Below are 25,823 nucleotides of genomic sequence, written 5' to 3'. Positions count from 1 at the left end.
ATTACAGAGATGCAGATATTGCCTTAATAAAAAGAAAAAAGGCAACTGGAATTGCCCCCAAATACTATAAACTATGTAGATGTTATAGGTTTTCAAATCCAAGTTGGATGTCTGCCTTTTAGGAAACTGTTGAAGGGGATTCTTGAATTTGAATAGAGAGATGGGACTAGTGGCCTCTAAATTCCTTTCTAAATCATTTGATTCTATGACCTCCATATTTGTGTTATCTGTGTGAGCACCACAAATACTCTTTAACTCTATAACAAAATATTTCTCTAACAGAATACTGAGCAGAAAGATGCTGTTTTAAGATATCTTGCTTCAAGTAGATTTAGACAGTGTGTAATAAATAGTTTCTCTTAAAATTAAGATTGCCTTGATTTAAAGGTCAAATAGATGAGTTGGTTTAAAAGTTCAGGAATAGGACAGATAATTATAGAATCCACACATAAAATCACTGGAATTACTTTATAATTATGTCTTATAAAAACACATACAGTGGTATCATCCACTGCTTAAATGTCAGCCTAGGAAGAATTACCTTAATTGTATTTGTTTGGAGCTATTCTCAACACAAACAATTCTAGGAACTACAATCTGGTGATCTCAGTTTATTATGGAGCCACAGTTTTCCTCTGCAATTGAGTATTTTTCTATGTGTGTAGTAAGGAATACAGAATATTTGTTTTGTTATGCTATTTTGAAACAGTGTGATGTAAGAGATGAGAGGGATAAACATCACATATAACAATTGTACACTTAGGATATGTAATTCATTCATTTACTTCGACATTCTGTTAGGAATGTTCACATTCTTCAAATGTCTAGATATACGGTATTGTTTGTATTCAGGTAATATCTCTGAATAAAAATCAAAGGAAAATATATTCCTGAGAATTTCACAAACTATTCCATCCTAAAACAAGTAGCACATAGTACAGAATGATTTCACGATAAGAGAACTGTGGTTATGTCTAGAATTATGTGATTACTAAACTTGACTAGTAAAAAGTAGCGGAGTATAGTGACTCTGAGTAAATTCTTGGAGACAGACTGATGGGGTTTAAATATCTACTTGGTCACTTAATGATTTAATGGTCTTTTGTAAATCAGTTATCAATTTATTCATTGTAAGGCAAAGATGAGAATAGCAACTAGTTCAAAAGATTATTGTAAGGATTACAGCAGATAGTGAGCCCTTTTAACAAAATGCCTGCCCCATAGTAAGTGTACCCCCCCAAAACAACAACAACAACAACAAAAAAACTTTTCTATTTTCTGAATACATTAAATTTTAATACACTTTAAAAATTAAATTGATTGATTCTCGCAATTGATTATTTATCTTGGTGTCAGACAGTCTAAAATGGAGAATTATGGTCCTTGTCTGAGTAAATCAAGTAAATATATCCTTTACACAAATAATCCATTTATTTCAGTTAAATGTATTTTGACACATTTATTTAGCACATTTTCTACAAGAGAAAATCATTAAATGAGTAACTTTTCCAATTCAAGTCATTCATGTGTGAATTTAAATCAAACCTGCTACTACTAAATATATTAAAACAATATTTTCCTCATATCAAACTAATCAACTATCACATACCCATTAACAGGATCCACCACAATCCCTCTGGGATGGGACATTTCTCCTTCTAAAAGAGTCTTCCGACTCTGAGAGGCTTTTTCCAGCCTGGCCACATTAATGGTCTTCCTATGGCCATCATTTGTCCAGTAAAGGTTATTTCCAATCCAGTCCACAGCAATGCCTTCCACATTATCCAGATCTGTAAAAAGAAAAAATAAGAGAGCAACACATTTTACAATATTTCCCACTGTTATGTTCTAGTTAAGAAAATGTTTAATTCAAAAAGGGATGAATTCTGATTCATGGATTCGTTATAGTGTGATTTTGGAAAAGTGTCATTCCATGGCATATTTTTTGGTTTTATTTTGAATGCCATTTTATGAATGACAGGGCCTATCTTGACATATTTTAAATGAAAGTGATTGGCAGGAAAACAGGAAAATATAAGGGATGACACAGCAAAGGGAGAAAGTTCTCAGAACATAAATAGAGTGATCCAGACTGTTTAGAAAAAAATAATCGGGTAGTATGAACAAGTTCTATGCTCAAAAAGTAAGCATTTTGAAACTTGAAATATGTAATCTGAGTAATCAAAATAATAGGAATGCTCTCTTGCTAAGAGATGAACAGGTTCAGCAGAAGCACACCTTTGAAAGCCCCGAACAGGTTTTCATTATGGAACTGCATGAACAGTGAATCCCAAAGAAACACTGAAATCATTCTCTATATTCTGTTATTTTATTCTACTAAATTTATTTATTCTATCTCTACTCAGAGGTACTCTATATTCTATTATTCTAAAAAAATCTTATTTTTAAAAGGACACTATTCAGACCTCTGTAAAATGCAGGCAGTAGTAATTCAAAGGAATGTTATAAATATATAACCTTATATGAGTTCAACTAATTCAAACCTCCACAGAAAGGAAAATGCCAACACTTTAAAGTGAAGGGTTATCATTTATTATCACAGAAGAAGTGGTAGAATTGGAATAAAAATCCAAGTCAGATGATCCCCAGTACAGAGATCTTTAAAACTGTGCTATTCCTGGGTTGAGACCTACCCTCACTTTTCGCCATTTGAAGAACAACCTTCCAAACTGTCCATAGTATCATAAAGGTATTTCCATTTCTCTACTGCTTAAGAAATTACTGTGAACTCCTTTTCTTCTCTCAAAACCAAGGAAGACTTTGTCTCTTTCCCTCCCAGGGATGAAGTAGAGAATGGGAGCTTATTGGACAGAGCTGATTGACATGCTATGGGCACATCTCCCTGACACTCCCTCATACGCACGTGTAATAAATATTTACTATTATTTTATTTTTTAATCATGACCTTCCTGGCCTTGGAGAAAAATAAAATTTCTTTGATGATCCTTTCTGCTCATCAGCATGTGTCCTGACTCAGGATAGCTAATACAATGTGTGATTTGATCTGACTGAAAGACCCATTATAGTGAATCAGATATGTTCTCAATTTCACTAAGCTATCTGCTTCATTACCATCTGGTATGAGTCATTTTCACAGGTTAATTGTGTCTATGCTTAGAAAAAAAGTTTAATTTTGTCTTTACTTTATTGACACTTAATTTTACTGAGCACTTTCCTGCTCTGGCATAATGGAAAAATAATAGCTGTTTATTCTTTTTCCTTTATATTTATTAATAGTCTGCGGCTGATTTTTATCTTGTTAGTCAGTTTTCAAAAATTGTATTATATTTGAAATCTACTCCAGCATGAACACTTCCATCTTCAATAGCCCTCTTATTTTTATAACTTTTCCTTTTAAGATCTAACTTGACTCTTCTTATTTGCAATACTAGGTGGATTGAAATTTTTTTTCTGACACTTGGGTAAGCAACTCGGTCCTTTTGATCTTTAATTTCTCCACTCACTAAGTGAAGTTGATCACAGCACCTACACCACAGGGTGATAACAAGGGGTAAATAAGCTACTGTATGGAAAGCATTTAGCATACTGCTAGCAATACTGTTAATTCTCAAAATATGTTAGCTTTTAGTAATCTATCAGGATTAAAAAAAATTCTACATATGCCCTGGCGCTTTTAGTTATGAGTGTTACTTGATAGAAATATTCCTCATATTTTTCTCTCTGAAAATGATTTTATAATAAAATTTCCTTGCATTTTGACCAGTGGCCAACTTTACCTAGAAATAGTATATGTAGAGTCAGTAAGAGTGAAATGCAATTGAATTCCAAAATCAGGAGGATTCTGTCCCTAATTATATCATTTGTTTTTTCTTTGGAAAATGAAATGCTTGAACGGCATAAAGGAGTAACTAGGATCACTAGTTCTGAAATTACAAGGCGTAGCTTCTGCCACTCACCATATCTCTGAGTGAATTACTTAACCTTTCTTTCTTCAATTTCCTAATCTTTAAAATGGGTGTAATGATAGTGATTAACTCATAGGATTGTTTTAGGATTAAATGAATGAATATATGTAAAATAATGGTTGGCATATGGTAAATGTTATGTAAATATTATTAGTATTATTACCACTAATATCATTACTATTATAATTTTCCCTTTTGTGACCTATATATTCTATTAAGATAGCAATGAAACAATTAGCTTCGTGGTTCTTTTTAAAGATTTATTTATTTGAGAGAGAGAAAGAGAGCACACATGGGGGGTGGGCAGAGGGCAAAGAAGTCAGAGAATCTCAAGTAGACTCCTGCTTAACACTGAGCCCCAAGTGGAAGCCAATCTCACAACCCTGAGATTATGACGTGAGCCAAATTCAAGACTCAGACACTTAACTGACTGAGCCACCCAGGCACCCCCAGCCTAGTATTTTTTTAGCTCTATGTGTGTGTTTTGTTTATTTGTTTTCCACTGTGGGAAGAATAAGCTTGAATACAATTCAAAAATAAAGAAACTCATAAAACCGTCTATATGCAAATTGGGAATCTTTCTAGGCTATCTTTAACAAGTTATGGAGGGATTTCTTCTCTGGTGGGAGAAAGATTGAACAATTAATGAATCCCTTTTCAACAACTATACATTGATAAGAAAAGTATTTTGACTTTGTACCATATGGTACCTGCCTTTAATGAGCCTATGATTGATGGAACACTAAGACACAGAACATTGGTGTTATGCACATTTGATTTTTTTTAATTGAAGAAAGTTTGGTTGGAGCCTGTGTGCAGTAGACTATTAGGGACTGTATGACCAAATCCTTCAACCAGGTGATCAGGACATATGAAAACTGATGTCACTCAAATTTCAAACAAACACAGATGATTACAGAAATATGGATTACCAGCTTGAGAAAACACATGACTTCAAATATAGGAAAGGTATTTGATAAAGTTGGTAAAACTTGGTAGAGAAGATTGTTTTGATATCTTTGAGTAGAGTTCAAGTATTTTACATTCCAAAATCAACATTCACTACTATATTATTAGTAGTAGTATATAACTAATAGCAAACAAAGATTATAAATGTGTTTTTTAAATCTGGCAAAATTGCCCTTAAGTTTAACATATTATACTCATTTTCATTTATCAATAGGGAAGAACTCTTAACATGTTTGTACTCCTTCAAAACAAAAGAAAGAAAAGAGAAAGAAAAATATTACAGTAGATAATGTTTTCTTGTAATTTTTTAAAAGATTTTATTTATTTGACAGAGAGGGAGAGATCACAAGTAGGCAAAGAGGCATGCAGAGAGAGAGGAGGAAGCAAGCTCCCCACTGAGCGGGGAGCCCAATGCAGGGCTCGATCCCAGGACCCTGAGATCATGACCTGAGCCAAAGGCAGAGGCTTAACCCACTGAGCCACCAGGGCACCCTTCTTGTAATTTTTTAATTAGTATATTTACATGTTCCATTCTAAGTCAGAATTGAGACATTTATCTATATAGTTCATATTAAAAACAGACTTTTATTTTAAATTTTTTTTCAGTGTTCAAAAAAACCAAAAAACCAAAAAAAAAACTAAACAGACTTTTTAATGCACTCTGTGAAAGTTTAACATTAACATATTGTTTGGGCTCAAATTATCAAACTTTTCATTATTTTCCTTTGTAAATTCTATTCTGGTATTTTAAGAATAACTTTTATAAATGGGCATAATAAATGAGTACTATGCTAAAATACACACACACACGTCATCAAAAGCTAGATTTTTTCACTTAAGTGAAAAATTGTTGAAGATAGCAATTTGTTATAAGTGATATCTACTAATTGGGAAAGTGATATCTACCAATTGGAAATAATAGAGATAATAGAATTTATGTAAATTAAAGAGAATAATTATGTGGATTTAAAATAAATAAGTAATTAGAAAAGCTATTTAAATTAATTTAATATCTAGGGGCGCCTGGGTGGCTCAGTGGATTGAGCCGCTGCCTTCGGCTCGGGTCATGGTCTCAAGGTCCTGGGATCGAGCCCCGCGTTGGGCTCTCTGCTCCGCGGGGAGCCTGCTTCCTCCTCTCTCTCTGCCTCTCTCTCTGCCTGCGTCTCTGCCTACTTGTGATCTCTCTCTCTGTCAAATAAATAAATAAAATCTTTAAAAAAAAATTAATTAATTAATTTAATATCTAGGACCAGATAAAATAAGCACTTTAAAAAGAGTAGAGAAAAACATACTTCTAAAGCATTATTACAGGTCTGATTTGTATCATTATACATTTTATGAAACAGAAGATTAAAGTTTTAAATATTTAAAATAAAATCATTTACTTTTAAAAATGGGTCCAATTTTTTTTCTTTTTTAAAGCAAAGGATGTGAGTAGTGGCTTTAGTTTTATTAAAGTTCATAGACTGGATCTCCAGAGTAATCCATAAGTCTTGATCCTTTAAAAGAGAATCTGATTAACATAATGAGGAATTAATTGGAAATTATACATGAAATTGGCATTATAAAAACACAAGGCTTATATTTTCCCATGTATCCTTAAGGATTTTCTATCCCTAATGTAAACATCCTTCTCTTTGGAGTTAGAGTGAAGTATTACAAGAGAGTTTCCGGGACTACAGAGGTTAATCACATGCCTTCAATGGCTGGATGAGCAGTATGCCATGTGGACATGCTTGGGGCCTGAGATGCTTTACCTTGCTGCAAAGTCAGCACTTGGACAATTTGGAGTCAGGACTTGGACAATTCTCCTGCCTCATATTCCTGTAGTTCAATTAATCCAAATCCTCTTTGTGTATTTCAATGTGGCCTGAGGCATCACAGCTTATATGTGTCTGACAGGAGTGAATGAACTTGATTTAATTAACAGTGTGGCAGTTAACTTTGCCTGCTGAATTTCCTATCTCCTGAGGTTATAGGAATCTTTGGCCAGACTGAAGTCTCCTGTATTATCTGTCCCCCATGGCCAGCTGAGACTGATGTTCTCATCCTCATTTTCATTCCAGGTCCTTTCTCAGATCAATTAATAGGTCCAAGAGGGTAAATGCACTAGCTATTCTCAACAAGAACAAAATACTTTGCTGTTGTATTCAAAGAGATGTGTGACATGCAGATAGGATTTTATTTTCAGATGAATGGAATATATTAAAACATAGTAGCTTCCTTTTATCTTCAAAATCATATTATCAGCTTCAATTTGGGACGAGGGTGATACAGATTGTCTATCACATTCACATATTTCTTCTTTGATGCAGTGATGAGCACAGGTAAGAATAAAGTCAGTATCACAGTAAGCATTATAGTTACCAATAAAGTAATCTAAATTCATAATGAAATGGAAGTTTTCAAGAATTAAGAATTGAATTTTTATCCTACTTTTAAGCTAACAACTTAGCCCATTACTGTTTCATGGATGATAGTGGAAGACACAAGAATTTTAGGTCAAATATAAAGGACTTTATGACTCATGACATAGCAAGCAGGATGGTCATCAGCAGAATGATAGCATGGGACTTTGCAAAGTCCCATGGGGATGACTGGGTCAGGATGTTATAGATGTATTCACCATCAGTGAGTTGTATTACAAAAAATAATTATGAAGTTAGGAAACCCAAATCTTTTTATAAAGGGCAATAAACAAGGCTGCCCTTTACCACTGTAAGTGTAAACTATCTCTTCTCCCAAGGCTCTTTTCTATACAAACATCCTTGAAGGAATATTTCATACTAAAAGGCAATAATTGCCTCACTCTAAGAAATGCAGAAATGTGAGTGATTCATATAGTTCATAGAGTGAACTATTTCCCAAGAAAAGTCATACAAGTCATAAGTTGGTAGTCTTTAATAAATGTAGGCAGATGAGCAAACAAATTAGTGTGCAAATGTGACTACAAGTAATAATCATTTTTGGGTTCCAGGCTGTTGCTCTTATAAAAATTATTTATTGATTTATACTACCACATCTTGAATCATTTTGTTCAGCTAACCATGTGAGATAATTCTATGAGTTAATTTGGCTAGGCCAAGGTTTACAGAGATCTGGTTAAACATAAGTCTGGATATTGATATGAAAGTATTTTTTAGGTGATATTAACATTTGAATCCATACACTTGGAGAAAACCAGATTGCCCTCCATAATGTCAGTTAGTCCCAACCAGTCAGATGAAAGCTTTAAGATAAAAGAGACTAAAGTCCCCTGAGGAAGAGGGAATTGAGTTTCTAAACTATCTTCAGACTTGAGGTACAAAATCAACTTTTCTGGGTCTACAACCTGTCAGACTACACTATAGATTTTTAACTTACCATCTTCCACAATTATTATGCAAGCCAATTCTTCCAATTCTCTCTCTGTCTCTCTCTCTTTCTCTTTCTCTCTCTCATGGGGAAGATAAGACAGCTACATGCAAAATAATTAAACTGAGCCATTTTCTTATGTCTTACAAAAAAATAAATTCAAGATGGCTTAAAGACCTAAACGTGAGACTGGAAACCATAAAACTCCTAAGAGAAAGCAAAGTCAGTAATTTCTTTGACACCAACCTTAGCAATATTTTTGTAGATTTGTTTCCTCAGGCAAAAGAATCACAAGCAAAACTAAACTACCAGGACTACCCCAAAATAAAAAGGTTTTACACAGGAAAGAAAACCATCAACAAAGCAAAACAGCGACTTAATGAATAAGAGAAGATATTCACAAATGATATGTCTGAAAAGGGGCTTGTATTCAAAATATGAAAAGAACTTTTACAATTCAACACCAAAGAAACCCCAAATGATTTGATTTAAAAATGGTTGGGGACCTGAATAGGCATTTTTCCCACGAAGACATATAGATGGCTAGCAGACACATGAAAAGATGCTCAATCTCACTAAGCACCAGAGAAATGCAAATCAAAACCACAATAAAATATCTCCTCATACCTGTCAAAATGTCTGGAATCTAAAAGACAAGAAATAACAAGTGTTGGAGAGAATGTGAAGAAAAGGGAACCCTCAGGTACTGTTGGTGGGAATGCAAACTGGTGCCACCACTACAAAAAACAACGGAAGGGCACCTGGGTGGATCTGTTGGCTGAGTGTCTGACTTGATTTCCACACAGGTCATGATCCCAAGGTAGTGAGAGAATGAGCCCCACCCTGGGCTCTGCTCTCAAAAGGGAGTCTGCTTGAGATTCTCTCTCTCTCCCTCTGTCTCTCCCCATGCTCACACTCTCTTTCTCCCTCTCTCAAATAAATAAGTAAACCTTTAAAAAAACAGTACATGATTTCACTTTTATGTGAAATCTAAAAAAACCACAAACAAAAGAACAAAAAAGGAAGCAAACAAAAGCAGAAATAGACCCATAAATACAGAGGACAAACTGATGGTTGCCAAAGGGGAGGTGGGTAGGGGATGGGCAAAATGGATGAGGGGCAGTGAAAGATACAAGCTTCCAGTTATGGAATGAATAAGTTACAGGGATGAAAGGTACAAAATAGGGAATACAGTCAATGACAATGTAATAGAGTTGTATGTTGACAGATGATAGCTCTATTTGTGGTGGACATAGGGTAATATATAGAGTAGCCCAATCACTATGTTGTACACCTGAAATTAATGTAACACTGTGCGTTAACTATACTCCAATAAAAGAAAATGAAACAAACAAGCAAAGAACTAACCAAACCAAACTCTGTCTGATCTGCCACCCAGAAGGCAATAATCCTTGCTTTAAAGTCATCCCCAGGCCAGATGCCAGGCAACTGTTACCCTGTCATTTAAAATTCAATGGAATTATTCAATTAGCCAATTCTGAAGTAGTTACCCTACCCTGTTTTACCTTTCTTCCAGAATGCCAAAAAAAAACTTAGTTAATGCTTTCCCTCATTCCTGTCTTTGAACTCCTGACCACCACTCTGTTGTGCTTCCTCTGTGACCTTGTCTGTTGTGTTGCGCTTTCTATCTCTCAGACCTGTGAGTATCATTAGCTTTGTTTTCCTGAGCCTCTCCTCTATCTCCTATTGTGGCTGCACCTGACTAACCATCTCATGAAAGAATATAAAATATGCATCCTCATTGTGAATGGGGGGAGAGAAAGTAATTTCCGTTAATGCCCTTTTACCAACCAATTCTGCCTCCTTACCAAAAGAGAACAGAGTAAAAATTGCTTTAACTTCTGAACACAAAATAATACAGCTATTCTTGAATATTCCTTTTATTCCCATGAAGTAAGTTATAATGTACAAAAATAAAACAATTTGGAACTTATTGCATTAACACTAAATTACTCAATCTCTTTCATAGTAGATGAAAAAGCAACTCCATTAGAAGTTGCTTGAGCAATTTAATTTCATAGAAAGTGACTTTTTTATTAGTTATGTTTTCTAATATGTTTCATAGTTTTGTATTTGGTCATTTAAACATTAAAACAGTTGTACCACTTCAATTGATAATTTTCACAGAACTTAAAAGAAAATGCCTTTCTTCAGCATCATGCTTTAGGGAAAGATACTGATCATTAAATTCCAGGTAAAGCCAGAGGCCTTCATTAAGTCTTAATTATAATTACCAAGATTAAAAAAAAAATGTGCGACATCCCCCTGGAACTTACCTTATCATCCTAACTTAAACTAAAATATACTAGTTTCAGGGGCGCCTGGGTGGCTCAGTGGATTGAGCCACTGCCTTCGGCTCAGGTCATGATCTCGGGGTCCTGGGATCGAGCCCCGCATCGGGCTCTCCGCTCCGTGGGGAGCCTGCTTCTCTCTCTCTGCCTGCCTCTCTGCCTACTTGTGATCTCTCTCTCTGTCAAATAAATGAGTGAAATCTTAAAAAAAATAAAAATAAAAAAATAAAATATACTAGTTTCAGACCCACATTAATACCCAAAGGAAAAACAGTATAGGCAAAACACATGTGGGACTAATAGGTAAAAGAGAAAAAGGAAGTCCTTAAAATTTCATCTTGCAAAAATCCTTCTATAAATATCTAAGTAAACACACATGTTAATAACCCTCACTGGCCCACAGGTAGCCTTACAAAACTGAAGTAGTGAGTCAGGGAAAATTGTAATAATAAAACTAGGCAGGAACCTAATGATAAAGTCAGTATTTTAGAGTTAAAAGGAAGCTAAAGAATCATATAGTTCAATATCTACATTGTATAAATAATGAGATAAAGCCCCAGAAAAGTAAACTGATTCACAAAGACCCCGTTTAGTTAATAGTCAATACAACTACTTGATGTTAAAGTTTGATCCCCAGAATTGTTAAAGGAAAAATTGCAAATCGAAGCAAGAATCAAAGAAAGTTAATATCAGTAATGATTTGTTAGGGGAAAAAAAAAAGTAAAACAAAAGTGGGGTGGAGATAGAGTAAGCTCACTGATGGGAAGGATGCTTTATCAAATTCCCAGTAAAAATCATTATTCTCAATAAAATGTAGATTTATTTTTCTTACCAAAATATATTTGATGGTTCACAATGTAGAGAATCAACAAATGCATATATCAAGGGAAGTTAAATATTAAAATAAAAGGAAAAACTGAGGTACTTTTATGGAGTACATAAGACTGAGATGTAAATATTAAATTCATTATAGAAAAGCTGGTAGAATTTGATTAAGATCTTTAGTTAATAGTATTACTTAGGAATTACTTTTCTGGGTCAGTAACTGGTATTGTTACATAAGATGTTACTACCAGGGGAAAGTGTGAGGAATATATAGAAGCTGTGCTATATGGCAATTTTCTACCAAATGAAATAAAAGTAGTTCATTAATTACTCTTTAAATTATTTTTATAATGTAACAAAATGAAAAAAATGAGCCGTTTTAGAAATGCATTAGTGTTGATATACAGCAGATGTAAAAAGCCAGATGTAGCATAATCTGTAGAAAAAGTAAGATAGTTAAAATTGATATTAATGCTGTTTTGTGACAATTTTGGTGTAGCAAACTAAGTGAATCCTTACAATTTCACAACAAAACCATAAAGGAAATTTGTGCAGAATAATTATATACATAAGCATATAGTGAGAAACCATTCAAGGTAGGTATGCAACTATGCAAAAAATAATAATAATAAAGTTGTGCAGGAAAATGAGATGTTGATGTAGAGATCCCAAGAAAATATGGTAAGATGAAGATGTCTCATGTGTATTCATTAAAAATCATAATTAATTTTTTCCATTAAGAATGTTGCCAAAGTTCAAATGAATCATGAGAATATGTACAATTTTACAAGATTCCTAAAGAATCATCAGGGAAGTTCATTATACGACCAATTTTAGTAAATACCTGAATAACTTCAGATAATAGTGATGAAAAAAATAATGATCAATCTTTTCATTCCTTATTTTAGAACAAAAAAAGAATCATACTTCAATCATTCTTAGTTCTGTTTAATCATTTGGTTACTATTTTAAAAGTAATGATAGTCAAAGTAAAGAATCTATTCAGTGAGTGGTTTTTTGAATACGTGCAGGCACTGTTCTAGACCCTAAGGATCTGTCAATGAGTGAAACTAAACCCTCTGATATCTTGAAGCTTACATTCTTGTATCAAGACAACACACTAGCAAAATACATATAGAATAAGTACTAACGAGTAGAAGTAACCATAGAAAAGGGATAAAGGAATCCCTTTGGGCCAGAAGAATGTACAGATACATGGTTTTAGGTACCAGGAAGGGCTAATTGAGGAGGTATAAGCAGAGACCTCTCATGGGTAAAGGAGAGATTCATGGGCACATCTAGTGAATCAGCATTCCAAACACAAGAAACCACATGTACAAACACTCTGAGGTGGGACCACACCCAGATGTTCAAGAGATGACAAATATTAGAAAGAAATCACAGGGATATTATGAGTTATGCAGCAGAAAAACAAATGAACAGTATATTTTTTCCCTGAATTTAAAAGTCCTTATACAGAAGATTCTTGAGGTGGTTCTGTGTGAAAACCTCAAGAACAACAAAGATGAATGAGTCTTCAAAATGACTTGTGCTTATTTCCTGTGCCTTATTTGTGAGTATTTGGAGAAGCAGTTGCCGATGGACCTTCAGGGTCCCTGAACTTTCCTGCTGAGGGTGCTGAACTTTAAGGGTTATCTGTCTTCTGATATTGAACATTTCTAAAGCTGGTCACATAGGTAACTAAATCAAGGAAAACACATGGTGATAATTGTTAATTGTTTACTCCACAAGGCGGTACTTACTGTTTGGCACAAAGTTGGCTCTTTGTTCTAAAGGTACTGATCTGCAGGCCATGAGATTCTCAGTTGTGACACAATTCCCTGTGTGTTAAGCATCTGTGTAGGCCCATGACATCGCCCTGTGAAACCAGGGACAGGGACCAGCGTCACCAGGCTTACACTCATGCTATTTGCTGTGCTGGGAGTGATAAACTATCTGAAGCCTTATATTCTCTTCTACTTTTGACGCCTACGCAACAGTGCCAGGGTGACTCCCTGCCATCCTCTATGACATGGTTTCTCAACACTGGCACTACTGACATTTGGGACATAATTCTTTGTCACGGGAGACTCTCTTGTGCATTGCACAATATTTAGCACACAAGCCTCTCTCTCTCCAGTTGTGACAACCAATAATGATTCCAGAATTTACCTGATGTCCTGTGGAATACAAAATTACCCTGACTCTATAAGATTGAAATTCTACCTTTATTTTTATTTTTTAAAAAACATTTTATTTATTTATTTATTTATTGGAGAGAGAAAGTACAAGGTGGCAGTGGGTGGAGGGAGGCAGTGGGAGAAGCACACTCCTCATCCAGCAGGAAGCCAGACACAGGCTGATCCCAGGACCCCGAGTTCATGACCCAAGCAGGAGGCAGATGCTTAAACCAGCTGAGGTACCCGGGTGCCCGAAGTTCTACCTTTAAGGTAAGTGATATTCCTCAATTTTTTTAGTCTATTTTAATTTTTCTAAATATGAATTTTCTTCTTATCACATAAAGAGTTCTTTGTAATTTTTTTTGGCAAAATTGAGTAAGAGTATTTAATTCGGTATCTATACCTACTAGAGTATACCTATAATATTAGTTTGTAATAAATATAAACTACCATATTCTTCAAATATGCAGTTTCAGAGAGGATCAGATTTTATTGAAATTCCATATATTGAAAATACTTTAAAAAGAAAAATGTTAAATGTATCATACTAATCATTGTGTCAAATATTTGGAAGTGTTTGTCTCAGAATTATATATGTTTCATGTATATCTCTAGATATCTTTTTTTATCTCTAAAAAGGGTATTTTTTTTAACCTGAAATAATAGTAAGCTAAATTTCGCAATATTAAATTCCTCTTTTGGGGACAAGTTATGCATACCTCAATGGCTAAAACATCAAGGTAACTGTTTCTTATTTGAAATGTGTACATTCTTCTTTGATATGCAGTAAGGATTTATGAAAACTCATTGTATCAACAGAGATAAAAGTGCTAAGTCTGGTGCCAGGAACACACTGCTGTCCTTAGGAGGGAGATGTGCAGAAACCAAAGAAGAAAACAGATGTGTATTAACATATTTCATATAATTATCAGACCGTCTCCACACATTATATATGCTAATGTCACTATAATATATTCATGCAAGTTATCTAAATATTGCACATTACACTAGATGACAGCTAATTTGTTGTTTTATATCTGGAAAACTCAGAGCCAAAATGTGTATTTTGATGAGAACTTTGGTTCTTTCCAATTGCATTAGAATAGTGAGGAAAAATAAAAGTTAATAGATACAGAAAAAAGAGTTGGTAGGTGTTTAAGGAGGTTTCAGGTAGTCATCAATCCTTTTTCTTTCTTCCTATCTTTCTTTCTTTCTTTTTTTTTTTTTTTTAACTTGAGACAGAGAGCAGCAGAGGGAGAAGGAGAAACAGACTACCTGCTGAGCATGTGGGACTCTATCCCAAGGACCCTGAAATCACCACCCAAGCAGAAGACAGACACCCAACCCACTGAGCCACCCACATGCCCCTGCCCCTGGAAATAGTAGACATTTAAAGATTCTGTCAGTGAAACACATTCAAAATAGTTTTTAAAATGATATTTTTCATGTCAAATGTAACGTTTAAAGTTTTATTTATTTCTTTGAGAGAGTTCAGAGAGAGAGTTGGGATGGAAGGAAGAACAGAGGGAGAGGGACTGAGCATAGAGCCTGACACAGGGCTCGATCCCACAAATCTGAGATCATAACCTGAGCTAAAACCAAGAGTTGGACGCTTAACCAACTGACTCACACAGGTGCCGCTATGACATTAATTTTTTAAACAATAAAATTGTTTTGCCAAAAAAAGGAAGAAATGAATGCATTTCATATTGTACATATTCTAAAAGGATAGTCAGATGTGAGTAAAACACTTCATATGGCCCTCCTTAAAAATATCACTATAAGCAGTTTATTAATCTTTCTTAAAAATTGATACACTAAAATAAAATCTTCCTGCCTGCAAAAAATATTTTCAACTCTGTTTACTTTTCAGTTTGTTTTAGAGTTTGTTCATTAAGTATATAGCTCTACCTTATGCATTTTAACTGCTACTTAGTATCATTCATACCAAAAATGCACCATACATTTTTTGATGGACATTTATACTATTTCCAGTTTTCTTTGTTATTGCAAATAATATTACAAATTTAAACATGTGTATACATCAATTGGATAGGTAACCAATTATAGAATTGTTGGGCTGAGTATTATATATAATTTAATTTTCATAGATATAAACAAATAATGCTTCAAAAACCTTGTAATGACGTAAATTTTCCAGGAGAGTGTGGTAAATATATTATTTTCTTATTATCTAACTAAGTTACCTACTGACAATTTTTTTTTAAAATTTTATCTGATAAAGGTAGAAAGCCCTATTTTATTTTGTTAATTTAGATTTTCATGATAGGCACAATGTTGGACATCTATCTATGTGCCTAATTTGGCAATTTGTATTTTATTATGAATTACCTTGAGAAATATCCTTTAACTTTTTTCTGACATTGTCTTTAGTCTGTAAAATAATCATTCTTTTCTGTTATATATGCTGTTAAGACTTTTGCCTAGTTTATTTTCTCCTTGCTTATAATACCCCCATAATTAAGAAAAATGTATATCTATATAATTTATTTAATAGCCCCTGGGTTTTGTGTCTTAAGAAAAATGTTCCATATTCCAATACTATAAAAAAATTTTCCTAAATTTAAATTTTTTGTTTACTTTAAGCTTTATTTTTGGATGCTTTTGAGGTAGAACTCTAACTTCATAATTTTTTTTTCCACTTAAATGAATAGACACATCCCAACACATTCTTTATGTGTGCTTTTTAGGGATATAATTAGTGCCAGGGGGGATTGATTGAACTGAACCCACTACTTTTAATTCACTTAATTATTAAATTGCTTTAAAGACTGCCATAAGGCCTTTTTAAAAAATTCTCTTTTAGCCTTTATTAAGACCACAGGTTTCCCATTTCACCTCTGATATCTGAAGTTTATACTTTGATGTTTTAGGCTATGGTTTCCTGCTTCCTGGTCAATATGGTCCAATCTATACTCTAGCTAGAAAATTCTCATTATTTTTGATAACTCATGGTATACTTTTTTCAATTTCTCAATGCTGCTATCAATTTAATTTGTTAATATTTTTCACTTATTTCTATTAATATAGAGGCCAAAGTCCAGCTTAATTGTTTGCTCGATCTTATATTTAGTCCTTTGATCCATTTGTAACTTGATAGATGCATTAAACTAGAATGCAGATTCTTTGAGAACAACAATTTTATAATTTTAGATGAACACCTTGCCTACTATCTGGCAGATCTTTTGTAACTAAACAATGTTTTATATTGATAAATAAATGGAAATCTTAATAATACATAAGGATCAGATTTTCAGAAAGGCTTTAATCATATCATCCTGTACCATCTCTTTAATAACAGATTTTTTTTCTGATAGCATAAAGCACTGGGCCATTTTTCTTCATGCAAACTCCCATCACTACATTTATTTATTTATTTACTTATTTATTTATTGGTTAAAAAAATACAAAATGAGCTCATTGAAAGTAGAAAACACAAATCTTTTTACATCAAGTGAAATTTTTTTTTAATGTGTAAACTATGGATGTTTAAAAACATCACAAGAGATTCAATGTACTCAATATTTTTTTAAAGATTTTTTTTATAATTTTTTTTATTTTTTCCATTTTATTTATATTTTCAGCGTAACAGTATTCATTCTTTTTGCACAACACCCACTGCTCCATGCAAAACGTGCCCTCCCCATTACCCACCACCTGTTCCCCCAACCTCCCACCCCTGACCCTTCAAAACCCTCAGGTTGCCCCAACCTCCCACCCTGACCCTTCAAAACCCTCAGGTTGTTTTTCAGAGTCCATAGTCTCTTATGGTTCGCCTCCCCTCCCCAATGTCCATAGCCCGCTCCCCCTCTCCCAATCCCACCTCCCCCCAGCAACCCCCAGTTTGTTTTGTGAGATTAAGAGTCATTTATGGTTTGTCTCCCTCCCAATCCCATCTTGTTTCATTGATTCTTCTCCTATCCCCCTACCCCCCCATGTTGCTTCTCCATGTCCTCATATCAGGGAGATCATATGATAGTTGTCTTAATCCGATTGACTTATTTCACTAAGCATGATACGCTCTAGTTCCATCCACGTCATCGCAAATGGCCGAAGGGGCACGTGTACCCGAATGTTTATAGCAGCAATGTCTACAATAAAGATTTTTATTTATTTATTTGACAGACTGAGATCACAAGCAGGCAAAGAGGCAGGCAGAGAGAGAGAAAGGGAGAAGCAGGCTCCCTGCTGAGCAGAGAGTCCGATGTGGGGCTCGATCCCAGGACCCCGGGATCATGACCCGAGAAAAAGGCAGAGGCTTTAACCCACTGAGCCACCCAGGCGCCCCTGTACTCAATATTTTTAAGAATTGTTTCTAATTCTAAGGGAAAGGGAGACTAGCAGTTTTTAAAAATATCTCAACTTTTCAAATTCCCATTTGCATTAATGAATTATAGACACATAGCATTGGGCTTTGTTTAGGATGCAGAAAGCTGGAAAAGAATATTGAAACATATAACAATAAGAGAAAGTCCATAATCTACAAGATCATAACTTTTCTTGAGTCCAAATGAAAACTGAGATCCCAAAGCAACAAAATGAAATATGAGCAACACTAGTCTTAGGGAAGAGTAAGAAAACCCTTCTGCCACTGATCCAAAGCAAAGGTACACTGATGCTGAAGGAAAAGGAAAAGCAAAGCTGTTCATCCTCAGGGGAAGGCAAAATAAAGCTGCTGAACCCATAATCTTGGATTCATATAAAAATGAACAACAACAGGGGCGCCTGGGTGGCTCAGTGGATTAAGCCGCTGCCTTCGGCTCAGGTCATGATCTCAGGGTCCTGGGATCGAGCCCCGCATTCGGCTCTCTGCCCCGCAGGGAACCTGCTTCCTCCTCTCTCTCTGCCTGCCTCTCTGCCTACTTGTGATCTCTCTCTCTCTGTCAAATAAATAAAATCTTAAAAAAAAAAATGAACAACAACAACAAAACGAAATAGAAAACCAACAAACAAAAAACACAGATAAACTCCCTACATAACATGGAAGACACTGGCTGCCAAGGGAAAAGAGGCAGAGAAAGACCCACTTCAAAACCCTAGTCACATAAGACCTAAGACCAATACTGAACCAAGAAAATGGAGAGCCCTTCTTCCACCCACTAGAAGATTCTTACTTAGTAACATAGCACAATAATCTTGCTGAGGGAAAGGTAAGAGTGCAGAGAGAGATCTCTCAGTCAGGCAGCTGCAAATGGACTATTGAAAGTTGAGGAATGAGCAAACATACAAGAACCACGTGGTATCAGCCCATCACTGGAGGAATCTGAAAGCTTTGGTTTACCAGAGGTAACTATAATAAGTATAAAATCCAAAGCCAATCTAATTACTGAACAGACACTAATAACTGACAGAAAAGATATGCTTATTCTCCAGGCATAAATTTTACTAATTTGAATCTCTAAGATTTTTTTAAAGATTTTGTCTATTTATTTATTTGACAGACAGAGATCACAGGTAGGCAGGGAGGCAGAGAGAGAAAGGAAGGAAGCAGGCTCCCCGCCGAGCAGAGGGCCTGACGCGGGGCTCAATCCCAGGACCCTGGAATCACGACCCAAGCCAAAGGCAGAAGCTTCAACCCACTGAGCCACCCAGGCACCCCTGAATCTCTAAGATTTTTTTAAATTCACTGTTTGATATTTAATAAATAATTATGAGATATACCAGGCAATCTCATTACCAGCCAATGAGATTACCAGGCAATCTACTTTTAGAAGTGAAAACACATGTCTACACAATGTATTGTACACAAGTGTTTATAATAGTTTTTGTCATAATTGACTAAACTTGAAACAACCCAAAGGAATATCAACTGGTAAAAGACTAAAAAATTTGTGGAACATCCATACAGTATAACATAACCCAACATAAAAAAGAATGAATAGATACATTCAACAACATGGCAGAATCTCAAAAGCATTATCTAAGTGAAGTAATCCAAACACAAAAGCTATTCACTATGTGGTTAAACTTTCCTGACATTTCAGAAAAGGCAAAACTATGGAAAGAAAAATCAGACCAGAGTAGAAATTAGACTAGCAGCTGTTAGGAACATGAAGGAACTTTCCGGAGAGATGGAAATATTCTAATTTGATTGTGGTATTGATTGTTCATCTGGATACATTGAACTATTTCCTTAAAAAAAAAGTGAATTCACTATATGAAAATTATGCTACAATAAGCCTGATTTTTAAAAATAAAATAATAAAAATAGCTAGAGATTATCAGAAGAAAACTACAGGTATTCAGAATAAAATTTGTAGCCATTTTTAGATAGAACAAAAGAATACTAGTTAATACAGTCAGGATGGTCAGAAAGAAAGAAATAAAGAAATCTATTACTTAATGATTTTTGTTTATATGATACCAAAAAAATAAGATGATTGACATTTAATCCAATATTTTTTATTCTAAGTATAGTTAAATATACTTAGCAAAGCTTAATATCAAATCAGTCTGTGATAGAGAGCGTGTAGAATGTGTATACTCATGGCGAGGTGTACTAGTCTCCTTCTGCTAGAGCCCACTCCCCATAACCCAACTTGTTCAATTCACAATTCATGACCCAAAGGTAACATAATTTTCTTGGGGCATAAGGTAAAACAGTATAGGCAATGGGAATTAATTAATAGCAACAGTTCTATGACTTGTGATGCATAGTGAATAAGCAATTTTTTTTTTCATTTTTCTTGAGAACCAATGCTAGCCTGGGACTGGAAATAATTTTAATTTGCATGTATTTTGTGTTTCTGGAGAATCTGGACAGAAAATTAACTCGGATGATGTAACTCACAGACCAGAAATATAACATTTTAGGAAATATACCACATCTAGTATTCCTTCTACTTATAAATGAGAGGTAAAAATGACATCTGAGTTACTATAATCAGAGGACAGGATGAGAAGGTGAAGAGGTACTCTCACCTCATGCCTAGGGATGGCACTGTCATTGAACCTCTTGAGAGGTTTAGTGTGTGCTTTTATTATTATTTTTAAACATTTTTTTAATTTGTAAAGTTTCAATTCTAATCCTTGCAAAATCCTATTTAAAGTGTTTAAAATAAAATTTAAGAATCTAGGTGATAAAAAAAAAGAATCTAGGTGATATTAAAATTAGATAATAAAAAAGGAACTAGGGGCATAAAGGTGAGTGAAAATACTATTTGTTACCACCTGTATGTTCAAATGAATTTTCAAAATAGTCTTACAGCTGTTTTTCTTTCCAGGTGTCATTTGGACCACTGCCTAATGACTATTACAACATCGGCAATTTGGTTGCGGAATTAGGAGCAACAGTAACTCACTGTGACATTTGTAATGGGATGTTAAAATTAAAGCTTGGATTATGAGCCAAAATGATGAAAAAAAAATCAAAATGAGTGTGAGAATAAAAAGTTCTCATATTTTACAATGAACTAGATCAAAATTGTTTCTACAACTCTTGGATGCCTCAATAGGATCATAGGGTAAAGGAAAGAGAAAGTAAGGAGAAGAGAGCTTTGGAGACATTGCAGTTCTCTAAGCTTCTAGTTCCTGCCCTTCAATCTTCCAAGGTAATAGGAAAGAGACATTGGAGAAATGCTCTTCACCTCAACTCTAGTGATGGAGCTTCCATGGGACTTCTGAGAGATCTTTGAACTGAGCTCTCAACAGTTTGTTTTCCCAAATGCACATAACTAATGCCTAAAAATGTCTCACATCTGAAAAAGCTAAGATGAACTCTCATGGCAGTGTGATAGTGGCTGATTTGCACTAGAGCTGTACTCCTAGAATTTATTAGGGCAGAACGTTTGCAAAAGTGTGTAAACCACACAGGACAGAATTCTGGCATAGGAATGTCTTCAGTCAAGCACAGAGTTGCCCAGCTGGGTATAAGGACTTGAACATTAACAGGATGGGCATGAACTGGATATTCAAGGATGCAAAATCACAAGCATAGATTTTCATTCACTCTGGCCAAGGGAAATGAAATTAGTGAGGTCCAACAGAAAACCCTCAAAAAGCTTAAACATGCACACACAGAGACATAGAGACACACACATACCCAAATCCCTTAAGAGAGTAAATTTTAAAGATCCATCATGTTCAGAAAGAGGCCAGTATTACAATGGTACTAGTTCAAACAAGACCTTTGCTATCTCCTTTTCACTCCTCCCCACTCAAACCCCTCTCATCAGTTCCCACCAATGTTGAGAAGTAAGTGAGCACTGGTAACTGACTAGCAATATGGAAGGGGTGGCAGGGAAAATAAATGCAGGGCAGAGAATGACAAGGAGCCATGTATATCCTCCTTTACTTTTTCAGGCTTCTAGCCAGAAGACAACACAAATGATAAGCAGGGAATGTTAGATGATATATTGAATTAGAATTGTGATATGCATGTATATATATATATATATATATATATATATATATATATATATATATATAAATATGTATATATATTGGATGGATTAGACATTCTAATTACCACATTGATGCTGTGTTTACGATTTAAAGTAATTGAGAAGCATTTCAGTTGCCTAGTTGTGAGCAGAAAGGACTGGGATTTGATCAAGTTCTGCTATCAAAACTTTTGCTAGTAAGAGAGCTTACAAAATAAATTTTCAAAACCAAATGGGATTTAAAATTTAAAGTTATACTTTAAATAGGTCAGAGTCACATTTTTGTTGTATTTTTTACACATATGATGACTTACTACTCCCCTAAAGTCCTCTCAAAATGGCTAGTTTCATGGGAAGTTACTCATTTTGTGTTATGGATATTATCTGGCCCTGCAACTTGAGCTAGCATTTCCTACTCTAGGACCCCCACAGTCATGTCAGGTAAGAATAATTTATCAAACGTGTTTTTTTAATCAGAAGTTTGTATTAACTTAACCAATAGTACAATTATAGCCAATGTTTACAATAGCAGTCCTGGGTTAATAAAGGATTCCCAAGTGATTTCTTTTCTTTTTCTTTTTCTTTTTTTTTTTTTTTTTTTGGTTTCCTTTCTTTCTTTTTTTTAATTTTTAATTTTTTTTATAAACATATAATGTATTCTTATCCCCAGGGGTACAGGTCTGTGAATCGCCAGGTTTACACACTTCACAACACTCACCATAGCACATACCCTCCCCAATGTCCATAACCACACTACCCCTCTCCCAACCCCCCTCCCCCCAGCAACCCTCAGTTTGTTTTGTGAGATTAAGAGTCACTTATGGTTTGTCTCCTTCCCAATCCCATCTTGTTTCATTTATTCTTCTCCTACCCCCTAACCGCCCATGTTGTATCTCCACTTCCTTATATCAGGGAGATCATATGATAGTTGTCTTTCTCCGATTGGCTTATTTCACTAAGCATGATACTCTCTAGTTCCATCCACATCATCGCAAATGGCAAGATTTCATTTATTTTGATGGCTGCATAGTATTCCACTGAGTATATATACCACTTCTTCTTTATCCATTCATCTGTTGATGGACATCAAGGTTCTTTCCATAGTTTGGCTACTGCTGCTATAAACATTCAGTGCACGTGCCACTTTGGATCACAACGTTTGTATCTTTAGGATAAATACCCAGTAGTGTGATTGCTGGGTCATAGGGTAGTTCTATTTTCAACATTTTGAGGAACCTCCATGCTGTGTTCCAGAGTGGTTGCACCAGATTGCATTCCCACCAATAGTGTAAGAGGGTTCCCCTTTCTCTGCATCCCTCCGAGCACCTGTCATTTCCTGACTTGTTAATTTTAGCCATTCTGACTGGTGTGAGGTGATATCTCATTGTGGTTTTGATTTGTATTTTCCTGATGCCGAGTGATGTGGAGCACTTTTTCATGTGTCTGTTGGCCATCTGGATATCTTCTTTGCAGAAATCTCTGTTCATGTCCTCTGCCCATTTCTTGATTAGATTGTTTGTTCTTTGGGTGTTGAGTTTGCTAAGTTCCTTATAAATTTTGGATACTAGCCCTTTATCTGATATGTCGTTTGCAAATATCTTCTCCCATTCTGTCAGTTGTCTTTTGGTTTTGTTAACTGTTTCCTTTGCTGTGCAAAGGCTTTTGATCTTGATGAAATCCCAATAGTTCATTTTTGCCCTTGTTTCCCTTGCCTTTGCCGATGTTCCTAGGAAGATGTTGCTGCGGCTGAGGTCGAAGAGGTTGCTGCCTGCATTCTCCTCAAGGATTTTGATGGATTCCTTTCTCACATTGAGGTCCTTCATCCATTTGGAGTCTATTTTCGCGTGTGGTGTAAGGAAATGGTCCAATTTTATTTTTCTGCATGTGGCTGTCCAATTTTCCCAGCACCATTTATTGAAGAGGCTGTCTTTTTTCCATTGGACATTCTTTCCTGCTTTGTCGAAGATTAGTTGACCATAAGTTGAGGGTCTATTTCTGGGCTCTCTATTCTGTTCCATTGATCTATGTGTCTGTTTTTGTGCCAGTACCATGCTGTCTTGATGATGACAGCTTTGTAATAGAGCTTGAAGTCCGGAATGGTGATGCCACCCACTTTGGCTTTCTTTTTCAATATTCCTTTGGCTATTCAAGGTCTTTTCTGGTTCCATATAAATTTTAGGATTATTTGTTCCATTTCTTTGAAAAAAAAAAGGTGGTATTTTTTTTCCATTTTTATTAATTTTTTCAGCGTAACAGTATTCATTCTTTTTGCACAACACCCAGTGCTCCATGCAAAACGTGCCCTCCCCATCACCCATCACCTGTTCCCCCAACCTCCCACCCCTGACCCTTCAAAACCCTCAGGTTGCCCCAACCTCCCACCCCTGACCCTTCAAAACCCTCAGGTTGTTTTTCAGAGTCCATAGTCTCTTATGGTTCGCCTCCCCTCCCCAATGTCCATACACCCAAAGAACAAACAATCCAATCAAGAAATGAGCAGAGGACATGAACAGACATTTCTGCAAAGAAGACATCCAGATGGCCAACAGACACATGAAAAATTGCTCCACGTCACTCGGCATCAGGGAAATACAAATCAAAACCACAATGAGATATCACCTCACACCAGTCAGAATGGCTAAAATTAACAAGTCAGGAAATGACAGATGCTGGAGAGGATGTGGAGAAAGGGGAACCCTCCTCCACTGTTGGTGGGAATGCAAGCTGGTGCAACCACTCTGGAAAACAGCATGGAGGTTCCTCAAAATGTTGAAAATAGAACTACCCTATGACCCAGCAATTGCACTACTGGGTATTTACCCTAAAGATACAAACATAGTGATCCGAAGGGGCACGTGTACCCGAATGTTTATAGCAGCAATGTCTACAATAGCCAGACTATGGAAAGAACCTTGATGTCCATCAACAGATGAATGGATCAAGAAGATGTGGTATATATACACAATGGAATACTATGCAGCCATCAAAAGAAATGAAATCTTGCCATTTGCGACGATGTGGATGGAACTAGAGCGTATCATGCTTAGTGAAATAAGTCAATCGGAGAAAGACAACTATCATATGATCTCCCTGATATGAGGACATGGAGAAGCAACATGGGGGGGTAGGGGGATAGGGGCTATGGACAAAAAGGTGGTATTTTGATAGGGATTGCATTAAATGTGTAGATTGCTTTAGGTAGCATAGATATTTTCACAATATTTATTCTTTCAATCCAGGAGCATGGAACATTTTTCCATTTCTTTGTGTCTTCCTCAATTTCTTTCATGAGTAGTTCATAGTTTTCTGCATATAGATTCTTAGCCTCTTTGGTTAGGTTTATTCCTAGGTATCTTATAGATTTGGGTACAATTGTAAATGGGATTGACTCCTTAATTTCTCTTTCTTCTGTCTTGTTGTTGGTGTACAGAAATGCAACTGATTTCTGTGCATTGATTTTATATCCTGACACTTTACTGAATTCCTGTACAAGTTCTAGGAGTTTTGGAGTGGAGTCTTTTGGGTTTTCCACATATAGTATCATATCATCTGCGAAGAGTGATAGTTTTACTTCTTCTTTGCTGATTTGGATGCCTTTAATTTCTTTTTGTTGTCTGATTGCTGAGACTAGGACTTCTAGTACTATGTTGAATAGCAGTGGTGATAATGGACATCCCTGCCGTGTTCCTGACCTTAGCAGAAAAGCTTTCAGTTTTTCTCCATTGAGAATGGTATTTGTGGTGGGTTTTTCACAGATGGCTTTGAAAATATTGAGGTATGTGCCCACTATTGCTACACTTTGAAGAGTTTTGATCAGGAAGGGATGCTGTAGTT

At 35.4% G+C, this 25,823-nt stretch overlaps 1 protein-coding gene across 1 annotated transcript in view; it reads right to left on the bottom strand.

The window, feature by feature from the left end:
- LRP1B (LDL receptor related protein 1B) overlaps positions 1-25,823 on the bottom strand; it is a 2,013,404-nt gene that overhangs the window by 820,106 nt on the left and 1,167,475 nt on the right. The window contains exon 12 of the mRNA XM_046019480.1: positions 1,610-1,790. Within this exon, the coding sequence (XP_045875436.1) occupies positions 1,610-1,790 (181 nt within the window). The remainder of the gene's footprint in view (positions 1-1,609; positions 1,791-25,823) is intronic.

This window comes from Meles meles, chromosome 9 (assembly GCF_922984935.1).
Source record: "Meles meles chromosome 9, mMelMel3.1 paternal haplotype, whole genome shotgun sequence".
NCBI lineage: Eukaryota > Metazoa > Chordata > Mammalia > Carnivora > Mustelidae > Meles > Meles meles.
Note: the sequence above shows the minus strand (reverse complement) of the source record. Positions and strands in the feature narration are given on the sequence as shown.